The 19,628-nt window shown below is 67.5% G+C and overlaps 2 protein-coding genes across 4 annotated transcripts; one reads left to right on the top strand and one right to left on the bottom strand.

Moving 5' to 3' along the window:
* The first annotated feature begins 380 nt into the window (after positions 1–380).
* On the top strand, positions 381–10,037 carry TBX21 (T-box transcription factor 21). Its single transcript, XM_075116785.1, has 6 exons — positions 381–1,225; positions 7,890–8,044; positions 8,132–8,253; positions 8,331–8,489; positions 9,112–9,173; positions 9,268–10,037. The coding sequence occupies exons 1-6, from the start codon at positions 756–758 to the stop codon at positions 9,914–9,916; spliced, it is 1,617 nt and encodes a 538-aa protein (XP_074972886.1). The 5' UTR covers positions 381–755; the 3' UTR covers positions 9,917–10,037.
* Positions 10,038–10,449: 412 nt separating this feature from the next.
* OSBPL7 (oxysterol binding protein like 7) lies at positions 10,450–19,144 on the bottom strand. Of its 3 annotated transcripts, XM_075116637.1 has the most exons (23): positions 19,042–19,143; positions 17,751–17,952; positions 17,397–17,519; positions 17,216–17,269; positions 16,971–17,084; positions 16,761–16,880; positions 16,547–16,667; positions 16,358–16,461; positions 16,165–16,257; positions 15,929–16,058; positions 15,697–15,821; positions 15,379–15,459; positions 15,167–15,298; positions 14,536–14,626; positions 14,186–14,463; positions 12,701–12,838; positions 12,561–12,624; positions 12,411–12,489; positions 12,181–12,325; positions 11,508–11,649; positions 11,300–11,426; positions 11,098–11,220; positions 10,453–10,952 (listed from the first exon to the last, which is right to left on the bottom strand). In XM_075116637.1, exons 2-23 carry the CDS (start codon positions 17,892–17,894, stop codon positions 10,844–10,846), a joined length of 2,637 nt encoding a protein of 878 aa, XP_074972738.1. In that variant the 5' UTR covers positions 17,895–17,952; positions 19,042–19,143; the 3' UTR covers positions 10,453–10,843. The 3 variants fall into 3 exon arrangements, 2 of the variants coding, with proteins under 2 accessions (XP_074972737.1, XP_074972738.1); XR_012664134.1 differs by having other exon boundaries at positions 10,450–10,952; positions 11,508–11,666; positions 14,186–14,626; positions 19,042–19,144; XM_075116636.1 differs by having other exon boundaries at positions 10,452–10,952; positions 14,186–14,626.
* Positions 19,145–19,628: the final 484 nt, after the last annotated feature.

The raw sequence follows: 19,628 nt of genomic DNA, 5'->3' as shown, positions 1-19,628 counted from the left end.
CCTGTGTCACCCCGGGGCCCCAAAATAGGGGCAGGAGTGTGGCCCCCGCACTGTCCCCCCGTCACTCCATGCTCTGTCTCTGTGTCCCTGTCCCCTCCCGTGTCCCCACCAGTGTCCCACGGCGCCAACTACTCCCGCCCCCCATCCCCTCTCATCTCCCCACGTCCCCACGTGTCCCCCATCTCCTCCCGTCTCCCCATCCCCTCCCACGCTCCGTGTCCCCTGCGGCCCCCACCCCCCCGCGTGTCCCGCTCCCCGCGTGTCCCGCCCCTCGTCCCGCCCCCCCCCGCCCCGGTGGGGGCCGCCTCCGCGGAGGGGGGGGGAGGGGGAGGCGGAGCTCCCGGAGCGGAGCTGCTTCTTTGGATAAGAGGCGCGGGGCCACGGGGATGGGCAGGTGGAGCGTGTGAGAGCACCGGCAGCGGTACCGGCAGCAGCGGGGCAGGGCGGACCCCCCACCCCACCCCCGACACCCCTCCCTCCCCCGACGGCACTTTTGGGGGGCTTTCCGGGTGCTCGGGGTTTTTTTTTTTGTTGTTGTTTTATTATTTTTTTCCGGGTTTGTTTTTTTGCCCCCCTCCCCCTTGGCTTTCCCCGGGCCGTCCCGGCTCGCCCCCCCCCCGGGGCCGCCGGGCATGGAGGGGGCGGCGGGAGCTCGACGAGGTGGGCACCGCTGAAACGCGCCCGGCTCCGGGTCCCGGGGCCGCCGGCGGGACCCCCATGAGCGGCTAAGCGGGGCCGGTGCCCCCCGCCCGTCCATGGGCGCGCTGGAGCCGGGCACCGGAGCCCCCCGCCCCGCCGCCCCCATGCTCAGCGGCACCGCCAGCTTCGCCAAGGACCCGTCGGGCCCCCGGGACGCCGCCGCCGCCACCTACTACGGTGATGGGGGGGGACCGGAGCCGGGAATCCCCCCGCTGCCCTACGGTGCTCCCGGTGGTTTCGGCGGTCGGTTCTTGGGACCGTGCCCGCCTTACCGGGCGCCGCCGCCTCCCGCCGCCGCCCCGGTCGAGGGTTACGCGGTGGAGGGTTACGCGGGCGCGGAGCTGTACGCGGGAGCGGAGGGCGCTTACGCCCCCGGTGCCGCCCCGCTGTGCCCCCGCACCGGGCCGCTCTGCGCCCTGCCCGGGTACCGGGCGGCCGGTAAGGTGCAGGTGATGCTCAACAACTACCCGCTTTGGGCCAAGTTCCACAAGCACCAGACCGAGATGATCATCACCAAGCAGGGCAGGTGAGCCGGGGTACCGGGGAGGGGGGAACCGGTGGTGGGAGACCGGGGCGGATGGGACCGGTGGAGCACCAGGACAGACTGGCAGCATCCCCGGGACCCGCACGGGCATCGGAGAGGGTGGGGGGGCGGTGTGGGCAGGGATACAGGCAGGACAGGGGCAGGGGGGATGCTGGGGTGGGCATGCCAGCAGTGGGGGTGCGGAAAGGGGTGCAGAACGGGCCGGGGGGTTGCGGGGTGCGCTGGGGGTGGCCGGTATGTTGAGGGGTTGGAGGGTCCTGCCTCGTCTCCCCGAAAGGCCAGAGGTGTTGGTGGGGTTGGGGGCCCCCGTCTGCCTGTGCAATGTGGGGAGGGGTACAAAAGGGGATCCTCATCCTTGTGGATTTGGGGGCAATATTTTTGTGGGCACAGGAAAAAAGTGGGGGAGTGAAACGGACCAGATCTCCCCAGGTCTTGTTTTCTAAGGGAGTTGAAGCTTGTTGGAAGGAGAAGGGGGTCTGGGGGTGTCCCCGCCTGTGTCAGGGTGGGAGTGGGGGTCTGGACCTTCTGTGTCCGGACAGGGTTTGTTGTGCCAGGAAACTCGTGGAGATGGTGCCGGGGGCCTGGAGGCAGCTTTTATCAGGCCTTGACCCATGGGCTGGATCCAGAGCTCAGCGCTGCAACAAGTAGTGAAAGCCCAGTGCCTGTCGGGGCCCGGGAGGGTGTCAGCGGCCCCGGCCACCCCACGAGCACGGTGGGTGGGTGACACCCCCTCTACTTGCTGTCCTCCCTCCAGGATGGAAATCCCCCACCCTGCTCTGCGGGTCAGGCAGAGGTCGGGTGCCCCCCACGTACCTGGGGAAGGGGGAGCATTTCAGCAACGTCCTGGGTACCAAAACAGCCGTTGGTGACACCGCAGCCGGGTGCCTGCTGTCCCCTCTGTGCTGCTCTCACCTGGGGCGTTCACAGGCTGCAGGTTCCTGGGGTGGCATTGGGGGACATGCGGGGGGCTAAAGTCCATCCCACCTCTGCCAACACCCCTGCTTGCAGGGTCTGGAGGGGGCCGGGTGTGATATGGACCCTGGCGGGCCATGGAGTCGCCCTGACTTGGAGCAAGGAGAGCCCAAAATGCTGATGCCCACCCAGAGCCCGTCCTTCAGCCCTACACTGGGGTGATGTGGGTGGGGGGAGCTGGGCCCAGGCTGCAGTTTGGGGGGTCTCAGTGGGATCGTGCTGGGGCAAGGAGGGGAGTGTAAGCATGGTGGGGTTGGGCACGGGGCTCAGCCCCCTCCAAATCGGGCTCAAGGGCTATGCCATGGCTCCCAAAAATCCTTGGCAAGGACGAGACGGTGCAGCGCACACCCGCTGCATGCAGGGCAGCCGCAGTGACACCCCCCCCACGCCTCCATTCCTCCACCCAGGGGTTCCCTTTCTGCCCAACACCGGGGCTGTACGCGGGGGCTGCCGGCAGCGATGCTTCGCTCCCTCTCCCCTTCTCTCCCTCTGCCGAGACAGACGGTGTCACTTCGATGCTGAGACCAACCTGCTTAATGTGTTGGAAGTCTAAACACGTTAGGGCCGCTTGGTTTGCCACGGCCGTTCCCAGGCCTGCTCCCCCCCGCAGGGCTCAGGGCCACTCGGCAGCAAACCGGCACCGTCACAGATAGGGTGATGTGTCCCTGGCATCGGCCAAGGGGGTGGCAGGGATGTTGGGCCCCCCAAATGGTTGTTTCTCACCCATCATCACTCAGGTCCTACAGGAACCCATTGAAATTCACCCCGTTGCTTTCCTTGCTTTCCCTAGCTGTTGTGGTGGGCGCTGGGGTAGTGCCCATCCCCGCTGGGTCAGGACGGCTCAGGATCTGGTGCTGAGGGCCTGGAAACTGGGGCACCCTCAGAGATCGTGTCCCTTTTGCCCCACTGCATGTCTGCGCTCTGCCGCTGGCTCCCAATCTGGAACCAGGGCATTCTGGGGCTCTTTTTCCAGCTCCATCCCCCTGTAACAGCTCTGCAGAAGGGCTGGGGTCTGGCGGGGGACGTGCTATATGCCGAGGGGGCTCACGGCAAACCCAGCCCGGGGAGACGTCAAACTCAGAGCCACAAAACATCCGTTTCCCCCAACCCTGAGCTGCTTTTGCAAAAATCTCTGTGCAGGGCTGGGCTGCAGTGCTGCTGAGACACAGGAAAAACCCCAAAGTGGGGTCTCGAGGGGAGTGTGTGCCCTAATGCAGGCACCCACCGTGCTGGGGGTCTCAGGGGCAGTGCAGGGGTTGTGTCCTGTCCTGCTGGCGGTGTGGGTGCCCCGACATGCTTGGCCGCCGCTGGTCCCTCAACACCGGCGTCCCTGGGGTGAAGCCCCTGCTGCATCCCCATGGATTGGAGCTGAGGCCGGGTGGGAGATGGCGGCACCGGGGCGAAGCTGGTCAGATGCTGGGATTTACCTCCTGCTGGCACCTTCCCTGCCCGCTCCCGCTGCTCTGCCTCGGCTCTGACACACCGTCCCATGCCGTCCCACGCCATCCCGCGCCCACTCATCCCCAGCAAAAAATAATTTCCTGCCAGTTTCCCACGCAGGTCCCCATCCCTCCTCTGCCCCCCACGGCTCTTGGGGCTCAGCCAGGGCAGGATTTCTGTGGAAACCCCCAAGGACTCACCATCACCCTGGCTGCAAAGGGCCTGGGGAATTCCTGCCATGGGTTTCTGCTGCAAAGCCAGGGCTGGCTTTGCTTTTTGGGGGGACAGAGGGGCTGGCTTTTCATTTGAGGGGGTTTCATTGCAGCCTTTGAGGGGGTGCAGGGACTGTCTTTGCACTGGGGGACAGAAGGGATTACCTTTGGAGAGGGGCTTTGCCCTTGGGTGACGCAGGGGCTGGCTTTGCCTCTGGGGGGGACACGATGGACAGCTTTGGGGACACAAGGGCTGGGTTTGCTTTTGGCAAACGTGAGACTTGGCTTTGGTTTGAGGGGTGCTAGGGGCAGCTGTGCGTTTAGGGGAACACAAGGGCTGGCTTTGCCTTTTCAGGGGGACACGGGGATCATTTGCTCAGGCCGGTAGCTGTTCTTCTCATGCAGGTGGGGCTGGGGGGACCCAGTGTCCGGCTGGCAGCTCTGCAGGGTTGGAGGCAGTGGTTAGCCGTGCCGTGCCGTGCAGCCGTGCTGTGCCATGCGCCTATGCCACACTGTGCAGCTGAGCCATGCAGCCACGCAGCACCACACCGTGCCATGCAGCCGTGCCGTGCCATGCACTTATGGCACGCTGTGCAGCCGTGCCATGCAGCCACGCAGCACCACACCGTGCCATGCAGCCGTGCCGTGCCATGCACTTATGGCACGCTGTGCAGCTGTGCGATGCAGCCACGCAGCACCACACCGTGCCATGTCAGCGTGCCACGCCGAGCAGCCATGCCGTGCAGCCATGCAGCTGTGCGACGCAGCCATGCAGCACCGTGCCGCCGTGCCATGCATTGCCGCGCAGCCGTGCCATGCCACCGTGCCATGCCGAGCAGCCGTGCCGTACAGCTATGCCATGCAGCCGTGCGGTGGGGGTGGGGGGCAGGTGGAGCACGGTGGGGGCTGCACTGATCTCCCACGCGGCCGTGGTTCTTGTGGCCGCTTGGGCGTGCTGGGTTGCCACTGGGAGAGGAGGCGGCTCAGGAAGCTGGCAGCCCCCCCCTCGGTGTGCTGCTGGGGGTGCAGGCAGGGCTGGGCAAGGGGGGCACCACTATCCAGGAGGATTTGTGCTCCTGGCCCCAGGCGGGTTTGCAGGTGGCTGGCCCCAGGTATATAATATAGCCTTATATGGATTTGCCCTGGACCCCCTGTCCCTGCGTCTCACTGTCCCCAGGGCCCCATGTCATCTAATGTCCCCTTGACACCCATGTCCCCTGGATGTGCCAGTGTGCTCCCAGCTCCCCATGTCCCCTCGCTCCCCTGCCACATGGCCACATGCTCCATTCCTCCCCTCCCCAAGTTCATGCAGGGACAAACCTCAGGGCAGCCTGAGACCCCCTTCCAGAGCTCCAGAAACAAACGTGCAAAGAGAGGGAAACCAGAAGTTCCCACCAGCTTTTGGGGTGTGCGAGTGGAGGTGGTGTGAGCTGGCCGGGGCATCCTGCACCCCACCATGGCACCCGCCAAACTGCAGGGGCCAAACCCAGGGGAACCAAGTCCTGCCTGAGCAGCAGCCCCAGGAGTGCCAGGGGATTTAAAAATAAATGCGAGGTGTGCATGGTTTCAGGTCTTACCCCCGCCCTCCCGTGCCCCGGCCGAGCCCTGCGGTTTGCACCGCAGCGTTTGAGCTGTAACTCTCTCTCTCACTGCTCCGCCAGCAGCGTGAGGCTTGGGGAGCCGGGGAACCGGTGGTGTTGGAGCAAGCAAGGTGAAAAAAAAAAAAACCCAAACCAAAAAAAAAAAAAAAAAGAAAAAACCAATACAGAAAAAGGCTGTTTTCTTCCTCCCTGCTCCTTGCAGCAGCTCGGGGTTGGTGCAGCACCCAGCCTGGCTGCTCGCCCCAGGACCAGCCATCACCCTGGCTCACTGGTGTGCCAGGAGCCAGCGCTGGTGCCGGTAAAGGCTTTGGCACCTGAAGCACGGCAGTGGCAAAGCAGCGCCCTGCGAGAGCTCGGCGGAGGCTCAGAGGCAGCGCAGCCCCTCGCTGCTGCCCTTTGATGTGGCTGCAATTTTTATCAGTGGCAGGAACCACCGTCCCTTGACACAGCCGCGTCTCGCTCGCTTGCTCCGGAGATGTGAGCCCTGGGGGCCGCCTGCTTTTGGCACACAAGTGGTGGGATGGGGTCTGCGAGGACTCAGCTGGGTCGTGGGGTACATGGGATGCTTGGGTCCGCCGTCCATCCCGGCCCCGGAGAGCACGTGCGCAGCTCCTTGCCACGAGCGCCGCTTTCTTTTTCTTTTTCTTTTCCCCTCTCTCTCACAAGGGCAATTTTGAGTCAGCAGCGCCCGGTGAGGGCTGTGTGCGCTCTTTCCACCGCTCTTTGCATGCCGCTTCCCCGGTGCCGCAGCACTGCCCGAGCCACGCTTCCTGCCGGGGCCACGGCCGGTCCCCCATGCTCCTGCCCTGGCACCCAGAACTGCGTCGCAGCCCCTGATTTTGCTCCTTGCCTGTGTTTTGGCCCTCCCAGCCCCCTCAGCTGGTGCACATGGGCAGGACGGCAGCCCGGGGGGGGCTCAGCTGGTCTCCCTGGTGCAGCAGCCTCTGTAGTGCATGGTGCCATCTGTGTGATGAGCTCACAGGTCTCTGCCTTGCGGCTGGTGGGGTGCGCTGGGGGCTGGGGTGGCCAGGAGCTGCCTGGGCAGGCAGGGCACCCCCTTCCCATGCTGACAGGGAGGCAAAGTAACCTCCCTCCCCCACCAGCCCTTTGCCGGGGGGACCCTGCTGGTGGGCAGCCCCACTGCCAGCTCCATCCCTTGCGCCTGCTGGGATGATGGCTGGGCTGAGGTCAGCTGCGGAGCAGCCCACCTCCCTGCCCAAACCTGGCCCAGACACCTGGGTTCCCTCTGGCACAGGGAGGAGGTGGAAGCCCCCAGCCCTGTGCAGGACCCCTCGGCCAGGCAAGGCTTTCTGGGGCCCTTTCAGAGAAGCCCCAATGCCCACTTTATGAGATATGCTGGCTCCTCGAGGAAATGGGGGGGCCACAAACCCAGCCACCCCCACTGGCCACCCGCTACCCTCATCCACCAAGTATTGGCAGATGGGAAACGGCACCGCCCAAGGGAGGGAGGAAGAGGAGAGGAAAGAGGGAGGGGGCTGCGGGTGTGGGGGAGCTGCAGCCCCCCCCCAGACCTCTTACCCGGGGAGGGACGGGACAGGGTGAATTTGCTCCATCACCCCATGTGTATCTCAGCCAGGCAAAGCTGGGCTGAGGGCTGAGGGCCCTCCGTGTCCCCCATGTCTGTCTGTGTTGGGGGGATCTGTCTTGCTCCCCGCTGGTGATGGCTCGCTAACGCAGGTGACACTAATGGGGTGGCCGTGCCACAGAGCTGGTGGTGCCGGTGCTGGGGCTGGTTTCCAGCTCCGGCTGCTGAAAGTCAAAACTCCAGTGGGTGCCAAAATGCTATGGTTGAAAAGCCGAGCTCTGCCGGGGGGGTGCATGCGGCTGAACCAGCAACCCCAGCCACAGCTCGAGGCCCTGCTGCAAACCCCGGGCTGGCAACTGGGGCTACTGGGGCCACTGATGGAAAAGGAAGGAATCAACTTGGAGGGGGTGGCCAGCTCTCCCACCCCAGTGCTGGGATTTGGGGTCCCCCCTCAGTGTGGGGGACAGCAGGGTGCATCCCTGGGGGAGGAGGGGGTGTGTGCAGCTGCAGCCCTGGGGCCGCAGGGTCCCCCCGGGCCGTCCTGTCCGGTCCCCTTCCTGCCCTTGGCGCAGGCTGGCGCCCAGCCCGAAATAGCAGTGGTGTTGGTTTCCGATCCGGAAGGTGCTCGGGGAGGGGGAGGAAGATACCGGGGAGGGGGGGGATCGGCCCCGAGAGCATCCCCCAGCTGCCGGGGTCAGTCAGCTCCTCATGGGCACCCAGCCGGGCGTGGGGGGGGGCGGGGGCCGGGCATCACCCTGCCTCAGTTTCCCCGTCACTGCTCTGCAAGGCAGCGCCACCCCTTCCCCGAGCCGCCCCTTGCCCTGGGGGTTGAGCCGGTGGGGGTGACAGTGTCTGCCCCTCTGTCCCCTCCCCAGGCGCATGTTCCCGTTCCTCAGCTTCAACCTCTCGGGGCTGAACCCCGTGGCCCACTACAGCGTCTGCGTGGATGTGGTACTGGTGGACCAGCATCACTGGCGCTACCAGGGCGGCAAGTGGGTGCAGTGCGGCAAAGCCGAGGGCAACATGCCAGGTATGGCCCCCCCCCCCCAGCCTCTTCCTTCTCCTCGCGGTGCTGCACAAGGGGTAACCCCGTCCCTGCTGCCCCCCCGCTTCCCAGGGAACCGCCTCTACCTGCACCCCGACTCGCCCAACACAGGCGCCCACTGGATGCGGCAGGAGGTCTCCTTCGGGAAGCTGAAGCTCACCAACAACAAGGGTGCGTCCAACAACGTTGGCCAGGTAAGGTTCCCGCCACCGTGTCGGGCTGTGCTGGGTCCCTGCGTGACACCCCCCCCGACCACCCGCTGCCCCCCCAGATGATCGTGCTGCAGTCGCTGCACAAGTACCAGCCCCGGCTGCACGTGACGGAGGTGAAGGAAGGTGAGGGCGAGGAGGTGTACCCCTCCCCGCACACCCACACCTTCGCCTTCCCCGAGACCCAGTTCATCGCCGTCACAGCCTACCAGAACGCTGACGTGAGTACAAGACACCCCTCCACCCCCATCCCTAGAATGGGGGTACCCCCCCCAAACAGCCCCCCAGCAGCACAGGAATGCCAGCAACCCTCCCAGGGCCACAGAAACCACTGATACACCCCAGTATTGCTCTAGCATCACAGCAACCTCAGTAACCTGCTCCCCCAGCACCCTCTAAGGTCCCCAGGGAAATCCCAGTGGCAACCCCCCCGGTCCCCACCTTGGCCAGCAACCCTGTCCGTAGCATCTGCGCAACCCCCGCTAGCGCCCCGCACCCCCTCAGCACCTCAGTACTCCCGCCTGAATCCCTTCAGTACCCCAGTAGCCCCCCAGTACCCCCTGCGTCCCCTCAGCATTGCAGCAACTGCCCCTCCCACCCAGCATCCCATCAGCATCTCAGCAATCACCCCAGTCCCCCCCTTCCCACCACAGCCTGCCCCACCCAAGCTGTGGCTGAGCCCCATGGGTGCTGGGGTGGGTGTCCTGGGACAGGCAGGGGGCTCTGGTGGGGTGGGGGCTGCTCGAGGGAAAAGGGATTGGTGGGGGGGAACAGCCCTGTTGGGAGAGGGGGGAGGCCAGGCTGGCAGCATCCCCAGCCCCCCCAGCTCTGTGTGCCCCCCAGATCACCCAGCTGAAGATCGACCACAACCCCTTCGCCAAAGGCTTCCGGGACAACTTTGACTCGTGAGTGTACCCCTGCCCTCCCACCAGTCCCCTCCCCCAACGCTGGCCGGCAGGAGGGCATCCCCCCCCCCATTCCCACCCTATCCTCCCCCAGGATGTACGCGGCCTCGGAGGGCGACCGCATCACCCCATCTCCACCGGACGGTCCCGGCTGCCAGCAGCTCCTGCCGGCTCCCCGCTTCCAGCCCTTCCTGCCCGAGCAGTACCCGCTGCCCCCCGGGCGCTTCTTCAGTGGGGAGCGGGGGGCTTCTCTGCCCCTACCCCCCAAGGACCCCCCACGCTGGTACTTCACCCCCCAGCAGCCACCCACTGCTGGGGCACTGGAGTATGGTGGCTATGAAGGGGGTTACGGCGGGGGCAAGCTGGTGCCCTACGGGGTGAAGCCCTTCGGCCTGCCGCCCACTCCCCACCCTCCCCTGCCCTACTACCCCGAGGGGCCCGGGGGGTTCGGGGCACCGGGGGGCTGGAGCCCCGGGCAGTACGGCCCCAAGGGCAGCCCCGGGGCTCTGGGCTGGTACCGGGAGCCCCGGGAGGAGAAGGGGAAGGAGGCGGAGGGCTGGGCCCCCGAGCCCTCCGCTGCCACTTCGGGTGACTCCTCGGACTCGGGGCTGTACGAGTGCAAGCGGCGGCGGGTGTCCCCATACCCCTCCAGCGCCGAGAGCTCCCCCCCACCCCGCAACGGGGACCTCTACGACAAGGACCCGAGCGCCGACAGCGGCTACTACGGCTTCTATGGCAACTGAGGCACGCCGAGGGGGCTCAGACCCCCATCCCTGGCACCCCAAGGCCATGGGAGCTGGACACAAGTGGTCCTGTGTGTCATGCCCCCCCCCCATTTAACACCCATATCCTGGGAAGACTTGAGCGGAGAAGGGGGGCTGCAGCCAGACAATCAGCCCCCAGTGCAACCCCAGTGGGGCCACAGGGGTGAGCAGGGAGGGGATGGGGGGGGGGGGGGGTGTTTGTGGGGGGGGCGGTGGGGTGGGTTTTGTTGTTGTTGTTGTCAGTGGTTTTGGGGGCAGGGGCTTAATGCTGAAATATTTATTAAGCCGCCGCGTGCCTGGCGTGGGGCCGGGGGCAGCAGCATCTCTTGCAATAAAGGGGATGCTGGGGAGCACGGCTCTTTGCTCTCCTCTGCAGGTGGGTGGGAGGGAAACCGAGGCACGGGGGGGAGGGTAAGGGACTTGTGCCACCCCCTCGTGGGGGGACCCAGGTGTTCTGGTCTGGGGAGGGTCCTGAGGCCCGGGGCTGGTGGAGGGGAGAAAGCAGCTCTGTGCACACCCCAGCTCCTTGCAGCTTTTATTAGAGCAGCCCCTGCACACGGCTGGGGGGGTTGGAGGGGTCTGCCCGCCCGCAGGCACCCCAGGGCCCCCCGGGACCCCGCTGCCCTCCCCCAGTGAGCCAGGGACCCGGGTACCCTGTGCCCCCAGGGCAGGGGGGCACCGCCAATCCCTGGCCCCCAAGTTCCCCAGCCAGCCCTGAGGCTCTGCCCCAGGTCAGGGGGAAGCACCGCCTGTGCCCCCCCCGCCCCGTTTTGTATCACAGTTTTGTTAAAACACTGGGGTGGGGGGGCTTTGTACCCCCAGTGCTGAGGGGACCAGCCCCGCTGCTGGGCTCCCACTGCTGTGATGAGCAGGGGGGGGGGGCTCAGCACCCCATGGTGGGGGTCGCTACCAGAGCACCGCGCTGTCCAGGTGGGCGAAGCCGGGGTCCAGGCGCAGCTTCCAGTAGGTGTTGTTGGTGACCCACGACTCCTTGCCGTTGGCGTCCGTCAGCCGCCTGGGTATGGGAGGGGGGTCACATCTGGGGTGCCATGAAGATCCTCCAGGGGATCTCCCCCATTCCCTGAGTGCCCCACATCCCCCTGAGCCATGGGGTACCATACACCAGCCCTGGGAGCCCCCCCCGCCACCCCGTGCCGGACCTGAAGAAGCGAGCCTGGTGTGTGATGTTGTTCTCCTCCATCACCCGGCGCCGGTCCCGCTGCAGCTGCTCGATCTGGCGCTTCTGCGTCTCGGCTGCCGGCACGTTGCCTTCCTCCAGGTACCTGGGTTGGGGAACAACATCGCTCTAATGAGCTGGGCAGCCTCAGCACCCGCCGTTCCCGGTGCTGGGGTGCTGCTCACCGCTGATCGGGGCGCAGGCGGGTGTCGGTGGAGGGCAGGACCCGCCGTAGCTCTGGCGTGAGCTCGTTCAGCTCCAGGGCAAACTGGGTGAAGCCGTAGTTCCTCTCGTGGTCACGGGGCATGGGGTCTGCGGGGGGTCAGGGGGCACAGTGCTGAGACCCCCGGGGTGGGTATCCCCCCCCCTCAGCAAGGCCCCCCCGGTCCTTACTGGCTCTCCAGACGCACTGCCCGGGGGCAGGCCCACGGTGCAGCCCCTCGTGCCACTTGCCGGCCAGGCGCTCCACCACCGTCCCGCTGCGGCTCAGCACGGCCCCCTGCACCTCGTTGGCCCCCGCGCCCCAGTACCGCGCCTGCGGGAACAGGGGGGCTGGGCGGGGCCGGGGTGGGGCCGTTGGGAAAGGGTGGGGCCCTGAGTGAGGGGTGGGGCTATTGCAAAAAGGTGGGGCCACTGGGAAAAGGGTGGGGCTACTGGGAAAGGGTGGGGCACTGAGTGAGGGGTGGGGCCACTGGGAAAAGGGTGGGGCTACTGGGAAAGGGTGGGGCTACTGGGGGGGCCATTGGGAAAGGGTGGGGCCATTGGGAAAGGGTGGGGACATAAGTGAGGGGCAGGACCATTGGAAAAGGGTGGGGCCAGGCAAGGGGCAGGGCAACAACAGTATTTAGATGAGCATGAGGGTGAAGGGGCGGGGCCACATCCAAAGGGGTGGGGCCAATGGTGATGCAAAGGAGGGCGGGGTCAGGAGCACATGGAAGGGTGGTGCTATGGGTGGAGCCCAGGACTAAAGGGTGGGGGCAGGGAGGGCCTGGGGACAGGGAGGAGGCTCTGAGAGGTGGAGCTAGGGCAGGGCGGGGCTGGGCGGAGCAGGGCGTGGCAGGCACACCTTGCAGAAGGTGATCTTGCAGTGGTAGGAGGCGTCACGGGTGTTGCGGATCAGCACCTCCCCGTAGTGCTCGATCCAGCGGGGGCCGCTGAGGACGTTGTGGATGCACGTCGTCACCTTGTTCCACTCGAAGTGGTCCCCAGTCCTGCGGGCACCACCGCACCGTCGGCGCGGGGAGCGAGGGCAGGGCGGCGCCGCGGGGGGTGGAGGGGGTGGGGCCGGGGTCTCACCTGGGCAGCTGAACGTTGACGGTGCCCACGGGGACGATCTCCAGGGACTTGCCCCAGAATTTGTTCTTCCACCTCATGTCTGGGGGGTGGGAGGAGGTGAGACCCCCCCCGACCCCCTCGCACATCCCCGGCGCCCTCCTCGGCACCCACCTTGCCAGAAGATGAAGTTGTCAGACTCGGCGTGACAGGCAGAGATGGGGGGGTGGTGGCACACCTGGAGGGAGAAAAAGGGAGATGCCACCACCCCGTCTGGCTCCGTCCCCCCTCCCCAGCCCCCGCCCCGGCCCCACCTGCTCGCTGATGAAGCGGAAGCCGCGGTCGGGCCGCACGCACTCGTAGGTCTCGCCCAGCACCGGGTTGAAGGGCTTGCTGCCCGCCCGGTAGTAGGTGGAGGCGTAGGCGGACACGGCGAAGGCAGCCACGTAGACCTGTCACCGCAGCCACCGCACTGCTGCCACTGTGCTGCGGGCGGGGCTCCGACACGCCACGCCTCCCAGGGCGTGGCACCCACCGGTCCCTCCCCCGGCCACGCCCATTATTGGCATGCACCCCCTGCCCACGCCCTGTGCTGCTGGGGGGCACGGCTGAGATCCCGCCCCAACCCTGAGACCCCCCCGCTGTATCCCCTGAGCCCCCCGTGTCTTCCAAGCAACCCTTACCTCCACATCCCCCAGAATGTGCCCTGAGCCCCCCCAAATCCTCAAACTCCCCAAGTTCCCCCAAGTGCCCCCCAATTCCCTCCATGTCCACCGAGTCCCCTGTGTCCCACCCCTGGCCCCATGCCCCCTTCCCCCCCACAGGAGTCCCACCTGTCTCCGAGCTCCCCCATGTCCCCCAAGCCCCCTAAATCCTCAGCTTCCCCAAGTCCCCCATTTCCTCAAGCTCCACCATATCCCCCATGTCCCCCAAGCCCCCCATGTCCACTGAGCTCCCCTTACCCCTGGTGTGCTCCCAAATGTGCCCTGAGCACCCCCATCCTCAAACTCCCCAGGTCCCCCCGCATCCCCCTGCGCTCGCCCCATCTCCCCTGAGGCACCCATGTCTCCCCCTGCTCCCACGTGCCCCCAAGCCCCCACCATGTCCCTGACTCCCCCGTGTCCCCTGAGTCCCCCCGTGTCTCCCCTGGGTCCATGTCCCCCCTGCTCCCACATGTCCCAGGAGTCTCCTGTGTCCCCCAAGCCCCTTAAATCCTCAAACCCCATAAGTCCCCCCATGTCCTCAAGCTCCACCATGTTCCCCACATCCCCTGAGATCCTCATACCCCCGTGTCCCCCCAAGTGTGCCCTGAGCCCCCCCAATCCTCAAATGCCCCAAAGTCCCCCCGTGTCCCCCAACACCCCCATGTCCCCTGAGTCCCCCCGGCCTCGTTCCTCCCCTGCTCCCACATCTCCCAGGAGCTCCCCGTATCCCCCGAGCCCCTTAAATCCTCAAACTCCCCAAGCTCCCCCATGTCCACCAAGCTCCCCTTACCCCCGTGTCCCCCCAAGTGTGCCCTGAGCCCCTCCAATCCTCAAACTCCCAAGTCCCCGTGTGTCCCCAAGCTCCACCATGTTCTTCATGTCCCCCGAGCCCCCCACATCCACCGAGCTCCCCTTACCCCCGTGTCCCCCCGAGTGTGCCGAGTCCCCCATCCTCAAACTCCCAAATCCCCCCGTGTCCCCCCGAATGCCCTCCATGTCCCCCGTGCCGTCGCCCTCCCCGTGCCCCCCCTACCCCCGAAGTCCCTCGTGTCCCCCGAGCCCCCCTTGACCCCCTCCCCCGCGGCCCCCCCTCACCAGGCGCTGGCGGGGGTCGCGGGCGCGGCTGGCGCGGTCCAGCAGCGCGCTGTACTCCAGCTCCTCGCAAAGGCGCTGGAGCGTGTTGAGGGGCTCGTTGAGCTGCACGGGCAGCGCCACGCGTGACAGGTCCTTCCCCACGCTGCTCCGCAACAGCCCCCACAGGCTCACGTCTCCCGGCGGCGCGGGGGGGGCGGGCAGGCAGCTCCGCCGCTGCGGGTCCGGTCCCGGCAGCTCCAACGGCGGCGGTTCCATGGGCATCCCCGGGCCCTCCGCTCCTGCCGGGCACCGGGCGGTGGGGTGCAGCCGCGGCCCCCACCCACCACACGGCGGTCCCCCCAGTTCCGTACCTGTCGGGGGGCGGCCCGGCCCCCCCGGCTCGGCCGCGTCCTCGCAGGCGCTGGTGGTGGCCTCGCTGATGCAAGACTCGTCGTCCGAGGGCTGGGGAGGCGCAGGGGACCGTCGGCGGCTTCGGGGGTCCCGGGGGGGTGGGGGTGCTCTAGGGGCTACCCCACCGTGGGGGAGGGGGGGGAGCAGGAGGGGCTGTACCGGGCAGGGCTGCCCCGGGAAGATGGGATGAGACCCGGGTGCCTGGGATGGGCTGGGGGACAGGACGGGGAGGAGGTGTAGGGTACAAGGGGGTGGGCTGGGGGAGGGTGGGGGGACCAGGGGCGGGGGGCACCGGCAGCACCCGGCCCCCGCCACCAGGCTCAGGGACTGTGGAGACCCCGAGCTCCCAGAGTGGGGGGGCTGCAGGGGTCTGGGAGGGACACGGGAGCTGGGGGGGACTTGGGGACCGGGGGGCATACAGGGGCTGGGGGGGACACGGGGAGTGGTTCACGGGCCAGCTAATGGAGGGGGGGCAGGGGAGAGAGAAGGGAGAGATGAACCCACACCAACAGCGGGTAGGGGACAATGGGAGGGTCTGCAGAGACCCCCATGAGCAGAGCCCCCGCCCCTGGCCCCAACACCCTGCCCCACCTCGTTCTCAGAGGAGCTGGCGGAGAGGATGACTTCGCAGGCGTCGAAGAACTCGGTGTGCGAGTCGGCCAGCGAGACGATGCTGCGGTTGGAGAGCTGCTGCTCCCGGCCCTTCGCCGGCAGCGCATCCGGCTGCGGGAACAGCCACAGCCTCAGCCCCCCGCCCCAGGGGGGGCGCCTGCACCCCCCACCACATCCCGGCTCCCCCTGACCTCATCAGGGTGCAGCGAAGCGAAGGAGTCCAGGGTGGTGTCGGAGGAGACGGAGAGGGAGTGGAAGCGGCGCAGGGCAGCCTGCGGAGGCAGGGGGAGGCTGAGTCGAGTCCCCCCCTCCCCCGCAAACCTGTCCCCTCCAGCCAGCATGGGGCTGATGGGGAGGGGGGATCACCGCACTACTGCCTGGGCACCCAGCACTAGGCTGAGACCCTGCCAACTCACTGCACCCACCGTCACCCCAACAGTGACAACCCCTGGGCCCTGGCGGGACCCAAAGGTGGGGGCAGCTCTGCCCAGACCCCTGCCATTCCTCACCCCGGTGCTGCCAGAACCACCCGTGCGTGGGGCTGAGCGCCGCCGGTCCAGCGCCTGCCGCATCTCCTCCAGACGGGCCCTCTCAGCTGTCAGCGCAGCCACCACGCTGCTGAGCGAGCCGTGCACTGCCGGGACACACGGGTAGGTGACCGGGCTGCAGCACGGCACCCCGGCACCTGCCCTGCCACTGCTGGGACCCCCAGCAGGGCTCAGCCCCCCAACCCCATCCCACCTTTCTGGGCCAGGACCCAGAAGCTCCTCTGCAGCTGGCTGTACTCGGGGGGGAGGCTGAAGGGCAGCTGGCTCTGGGACGACTCCAGGTAGCGTGAGAGGTTGGGGACGGAGCCGTGCAGGCGGCCCACCTGGGAGGGGGACACAGGAGTCAGCGGGGCCCTGGGGGGCTCCATCCCCAAGCAGTGGCTCAGTCGGCAGCAGGCAGAGCTTGGTGGGATGCCTGCTCCCCCTCACCCTCCCGATGGTGTCGTCCTTGGCGAAGCTCTGGGTGCACCAGATCTTGGTGGTCCTCCTGCCCTTCTTGGGCCTCTCCGTGGCAGCCGAGGGCTGTGAGCGAGAGGAGGGGGCTGGAGCCGGACCCTCCCCAGGAAGGGGGGCTGCCGCACTGGGCGATGCTCAGCCCCGTGCCCACCGCTGCCCCGCTCACCTGGCTACCGGAGATGAGGGGGGCTGAGGGGATGCGGTGCAGGGCCTCCAGGCTCTGCAACATGCCCGTCAGCTCCTGCAGCTTCGCCTGGCACTCCGACAGCTCTGCAACGGGCACAGGGCGAGTCCAGTCAGGGATGGGGAACAGAGCAAGCCCCCCACCCCGTGCATTCCCTCCCACCCTGCTCACCGGCCGAGCAGCGTTCCAGCCCCTCACTGTCCTTCAGCCAGGCATTCACCTTGTCCCGGGAGCTGGCGAGGGTGGAGAGGGCAGGGGCGCTGCCCGAGGGCAGGATCCGCGTCCAGGGGCTCTGCAGCAGGGGAGAAGGGGCACCGCCAGGGCTGCCGTTGGGAAGCCCGTGCCCAGATGCTGCCTCGCATCGTCATCCCGAGATGCCACCCACCTGTGTATTGGTGGGGGTTCTCCCCGTGGGACCCCCCCTGAGGCAGGGCTCAGTCCTCTCGCCCTGGTGATGTGAGCAGAGGCTGCTCACCCAGCTGGCGAAGAGCTCTGGGGACTTGATCTGCAGGACAGGGGTAAGCTGGGGTGGGGGACGACCTGGGTGGGGGTTACCCAACACCCCCAGCCCTGGCTCCAGCCCCCACACCAGCACCTTGAGGTGGTAGATGTTCTCTTCTGTGTCCAGGTCGACCCGCTGCGCCTTCTTGTTGACAGACATGACGGACTGACGGACATCAATGGCTCCATGCAGTTTGCCCTTGAGGACCTGGGGGAGCCCAGGGATGCCTGTCAGGGGGAATACCCCCTTCCTCATGGGGCCCATGGGGTCTCCCCCACCCCAAGCTCTCGGGGAGGCTGCACGGATGCAGCCCGGCCCCAGCCCAGCCCCACACTCACATCCTGGCGTGTGGTGGCGTATTTCAGGATGCCGTTTTCCAACACAAAGTACCTCTGGAGACAGAGAGGGACAATTGTTGGGAGGTAGAGACTGGTCCCTGCAGCCCCTGGGATGGGGATGTCGCCCAGGACTGGCCAAGTGGCCAGGAGATGGCTGCCGCTGCCAGCTCTGCCCTGTTACCTTGTGCCAGCCCTTCAGGGGCCATTTCCTCTTCTTGAGCAGGTAGCCCTCGTGCTGCTGCGGCTCCTGGCCTGGGCTGCCCCGTGCACGCGGCTCCTCCACCACCTCCCAGCTCTCCGAGCCCTGCCAGGGGTGAGGGTCAGTGTGGAGGTCCCTTGGCACCGGGGGCAGCCGGGGTGCTCCCCACCTTGTCCCCAGGCAGGGACACTTGGTAGTCCCCAGGTGACAGAGCATCTCTGTATCCCCTTTCTTAAAGAAGGGTGATCCCCCGCAAAGCCCCATTGCACCCCTAGTCCAGCCTGGGTGCACCATTGGGAATCCTGCTGAGCACCCCCCAGCCCAGAGCCCCCTGACCTGCTGAATGCTACTGTGCTTGGAAGACACGGTGCTGTTGGAGCGTGACAGGGCCTTTTTTGGAGAGGACGGGTCCTTCTCATGGCTGCCCATGGCCGGCGAGCGGAGGGAGATGGGGGGACCAGGCCAAGCCCCCCCTCCCATCCGCACTGCGGGGCTGGTGGTCTGAGCTCGGCCGTCACGGCCTGGGCGGTGGGAGCCACTGCAAGGAAGGGACACCACGTCAGGGAGCCCAGGGAGGGCATTGCCCACCCTGCAGGCAGTTTTTGTGCCCTGCCCGGAACCCTTATCCCTCCCCTCGTGGACCCAAGAGGTGGCGGGGGATCCTCCTGCCCCCTGGAAGTGGAGAGTCTCGCACGTGACTGCGGCTGGGACCCAGAAGCTTCTGCGTGAGATGGAGCCCTGGACGCACCCAGCCTTATCTCACCTTCGCCGCCTGGCACTCGCCTGCCCGTCACCCGCCTGGCGGGTCCAGAGTCCGGCCCCGCCGCCCTCCTCCCATCACCCCATGGACTCAGCACCATGGGGCGACCCCACGGCGGGCACAGTTGGAAGAGTGACCCGGGGAACAGAGACTGCGATCAGCCCTGGTCCATCGCAGCACCCCCAAGCCAGGACATGCCCCCCGAAACCCCCAATTTAGTCACAGTCCCTCCCAGCAGGGTGTTCCCTTTGCCCTTCTCAAGTACAGGAGGGGGAAACTGAGGCACAGGGAAGCTTCCCCCTCCCCTCGCCAGCCCCCACCAGGGTACCCAGGCATCCCGGCTGCTGTTGTAGCACCGAGCCCCCGGATAACCCGGGGACAGCGGCCAAGCCCCGGCACCGATAACGGCAGCACCGGGCACCCCTGCTCGGAGGGAAGGAGGACGGGGGGGTCCCACCGCAGCCCGGACCCCGCCGCCCCACCCAGCTTGGCAGCGAGCGGGGACCCCCCGGGGTGCTGCCGGGGGACAGGACCGACCCACACACACACGGGAGCGGGGCTGGGCCGGTGCCCCCGGGGGTCTCCAGCCGCCTCCTCCGCCTGCAGCCCCCACCGGGTGGGGGGGCAAAGCCCCTGCCTGCTCCGGGCAGGGCAGGGCCGCGGGCACGAACCCCGGCAGCGCTGGGAAAAGCCTGACCCAGCGCCCACCCCCAGCGTGGGGCAAAGCCCCCCCCCCACCCCACGCAGGTGTCAACCCCACGGAGCAGCGTGGCAGCAAGGGCCCGATCCGGCTGCCGGGGAGTGGCGGGGTCCTGGCGGGGGGGTCGCGGGGCTGGAGCCCCCCGTGTCCCGGTCCCCGGTGCTCACCTGTGCGGGCGGCGGGCGGGCAGCCGGGGCCGGTCGCATCCTGCCCGGCGGCTGCAGGAACCGGAACACGGAAGGAGGCGGAGGCGCCGGGCCGGAGCCGCTCGGCTCTGCCCCCTGCACCGTGGAGGACCGGAGCCGCCACCACCGGCGACCCGCCAGCACCAGGGACCCGCCGGGGTACCGGGATCACCCCTCCCGGCTGCCAGCACCGAGCCGGGCCCACCCGCGACCCGGGCACGGACGGATCCCGACCCCCCCACCCAATATCGGGGGGTGGGGGTCCAGCCGTGCGGCCCCGGCGGCAGGACGGCTCCTTTCCCACATGGGGATTGCAGGGGTCATGCAGGAGGAACGGGCTGCACCCCCTCTCCACCCCAGGGGAAAAAGGGCCAACCCACAAGCTCTGCCCACGAAGTGCACGGGTACCCCCGAGAGAAGCACCACCCCATGGGGGTCACGGGGCCCATAGCCCTGAGCCACGCATTAGCCCCCACCATGGGATTTCCTACACCCTTGTACCAGGAGAGCCCCAGAGCAGCACCCAGACTTCCCCCACGGCCTCGAGGGGCAGGAACGCACCCATCCAC

Source organism: Phalacrocorax aristotelis, chromosome 23 (genome assembly GCF_949628215.1).
Source record: "Phalacrocorax aristotelis chromosome 23, bGulAri2.1, whole genome shotgun sequence".
Taxonomy (NCBI): domain Eukaryota; kingdom Metazoa; phylum Chordata; class Aves; order Suliformes; family Phalacrocoracidae; genus Phalacrocorax; species Phalacrocorax aristotelis.
Note: the sequence above shows the minus strand (reverse complement) of the source record. Positions and strands in the feature narration are given on the sequence as shown.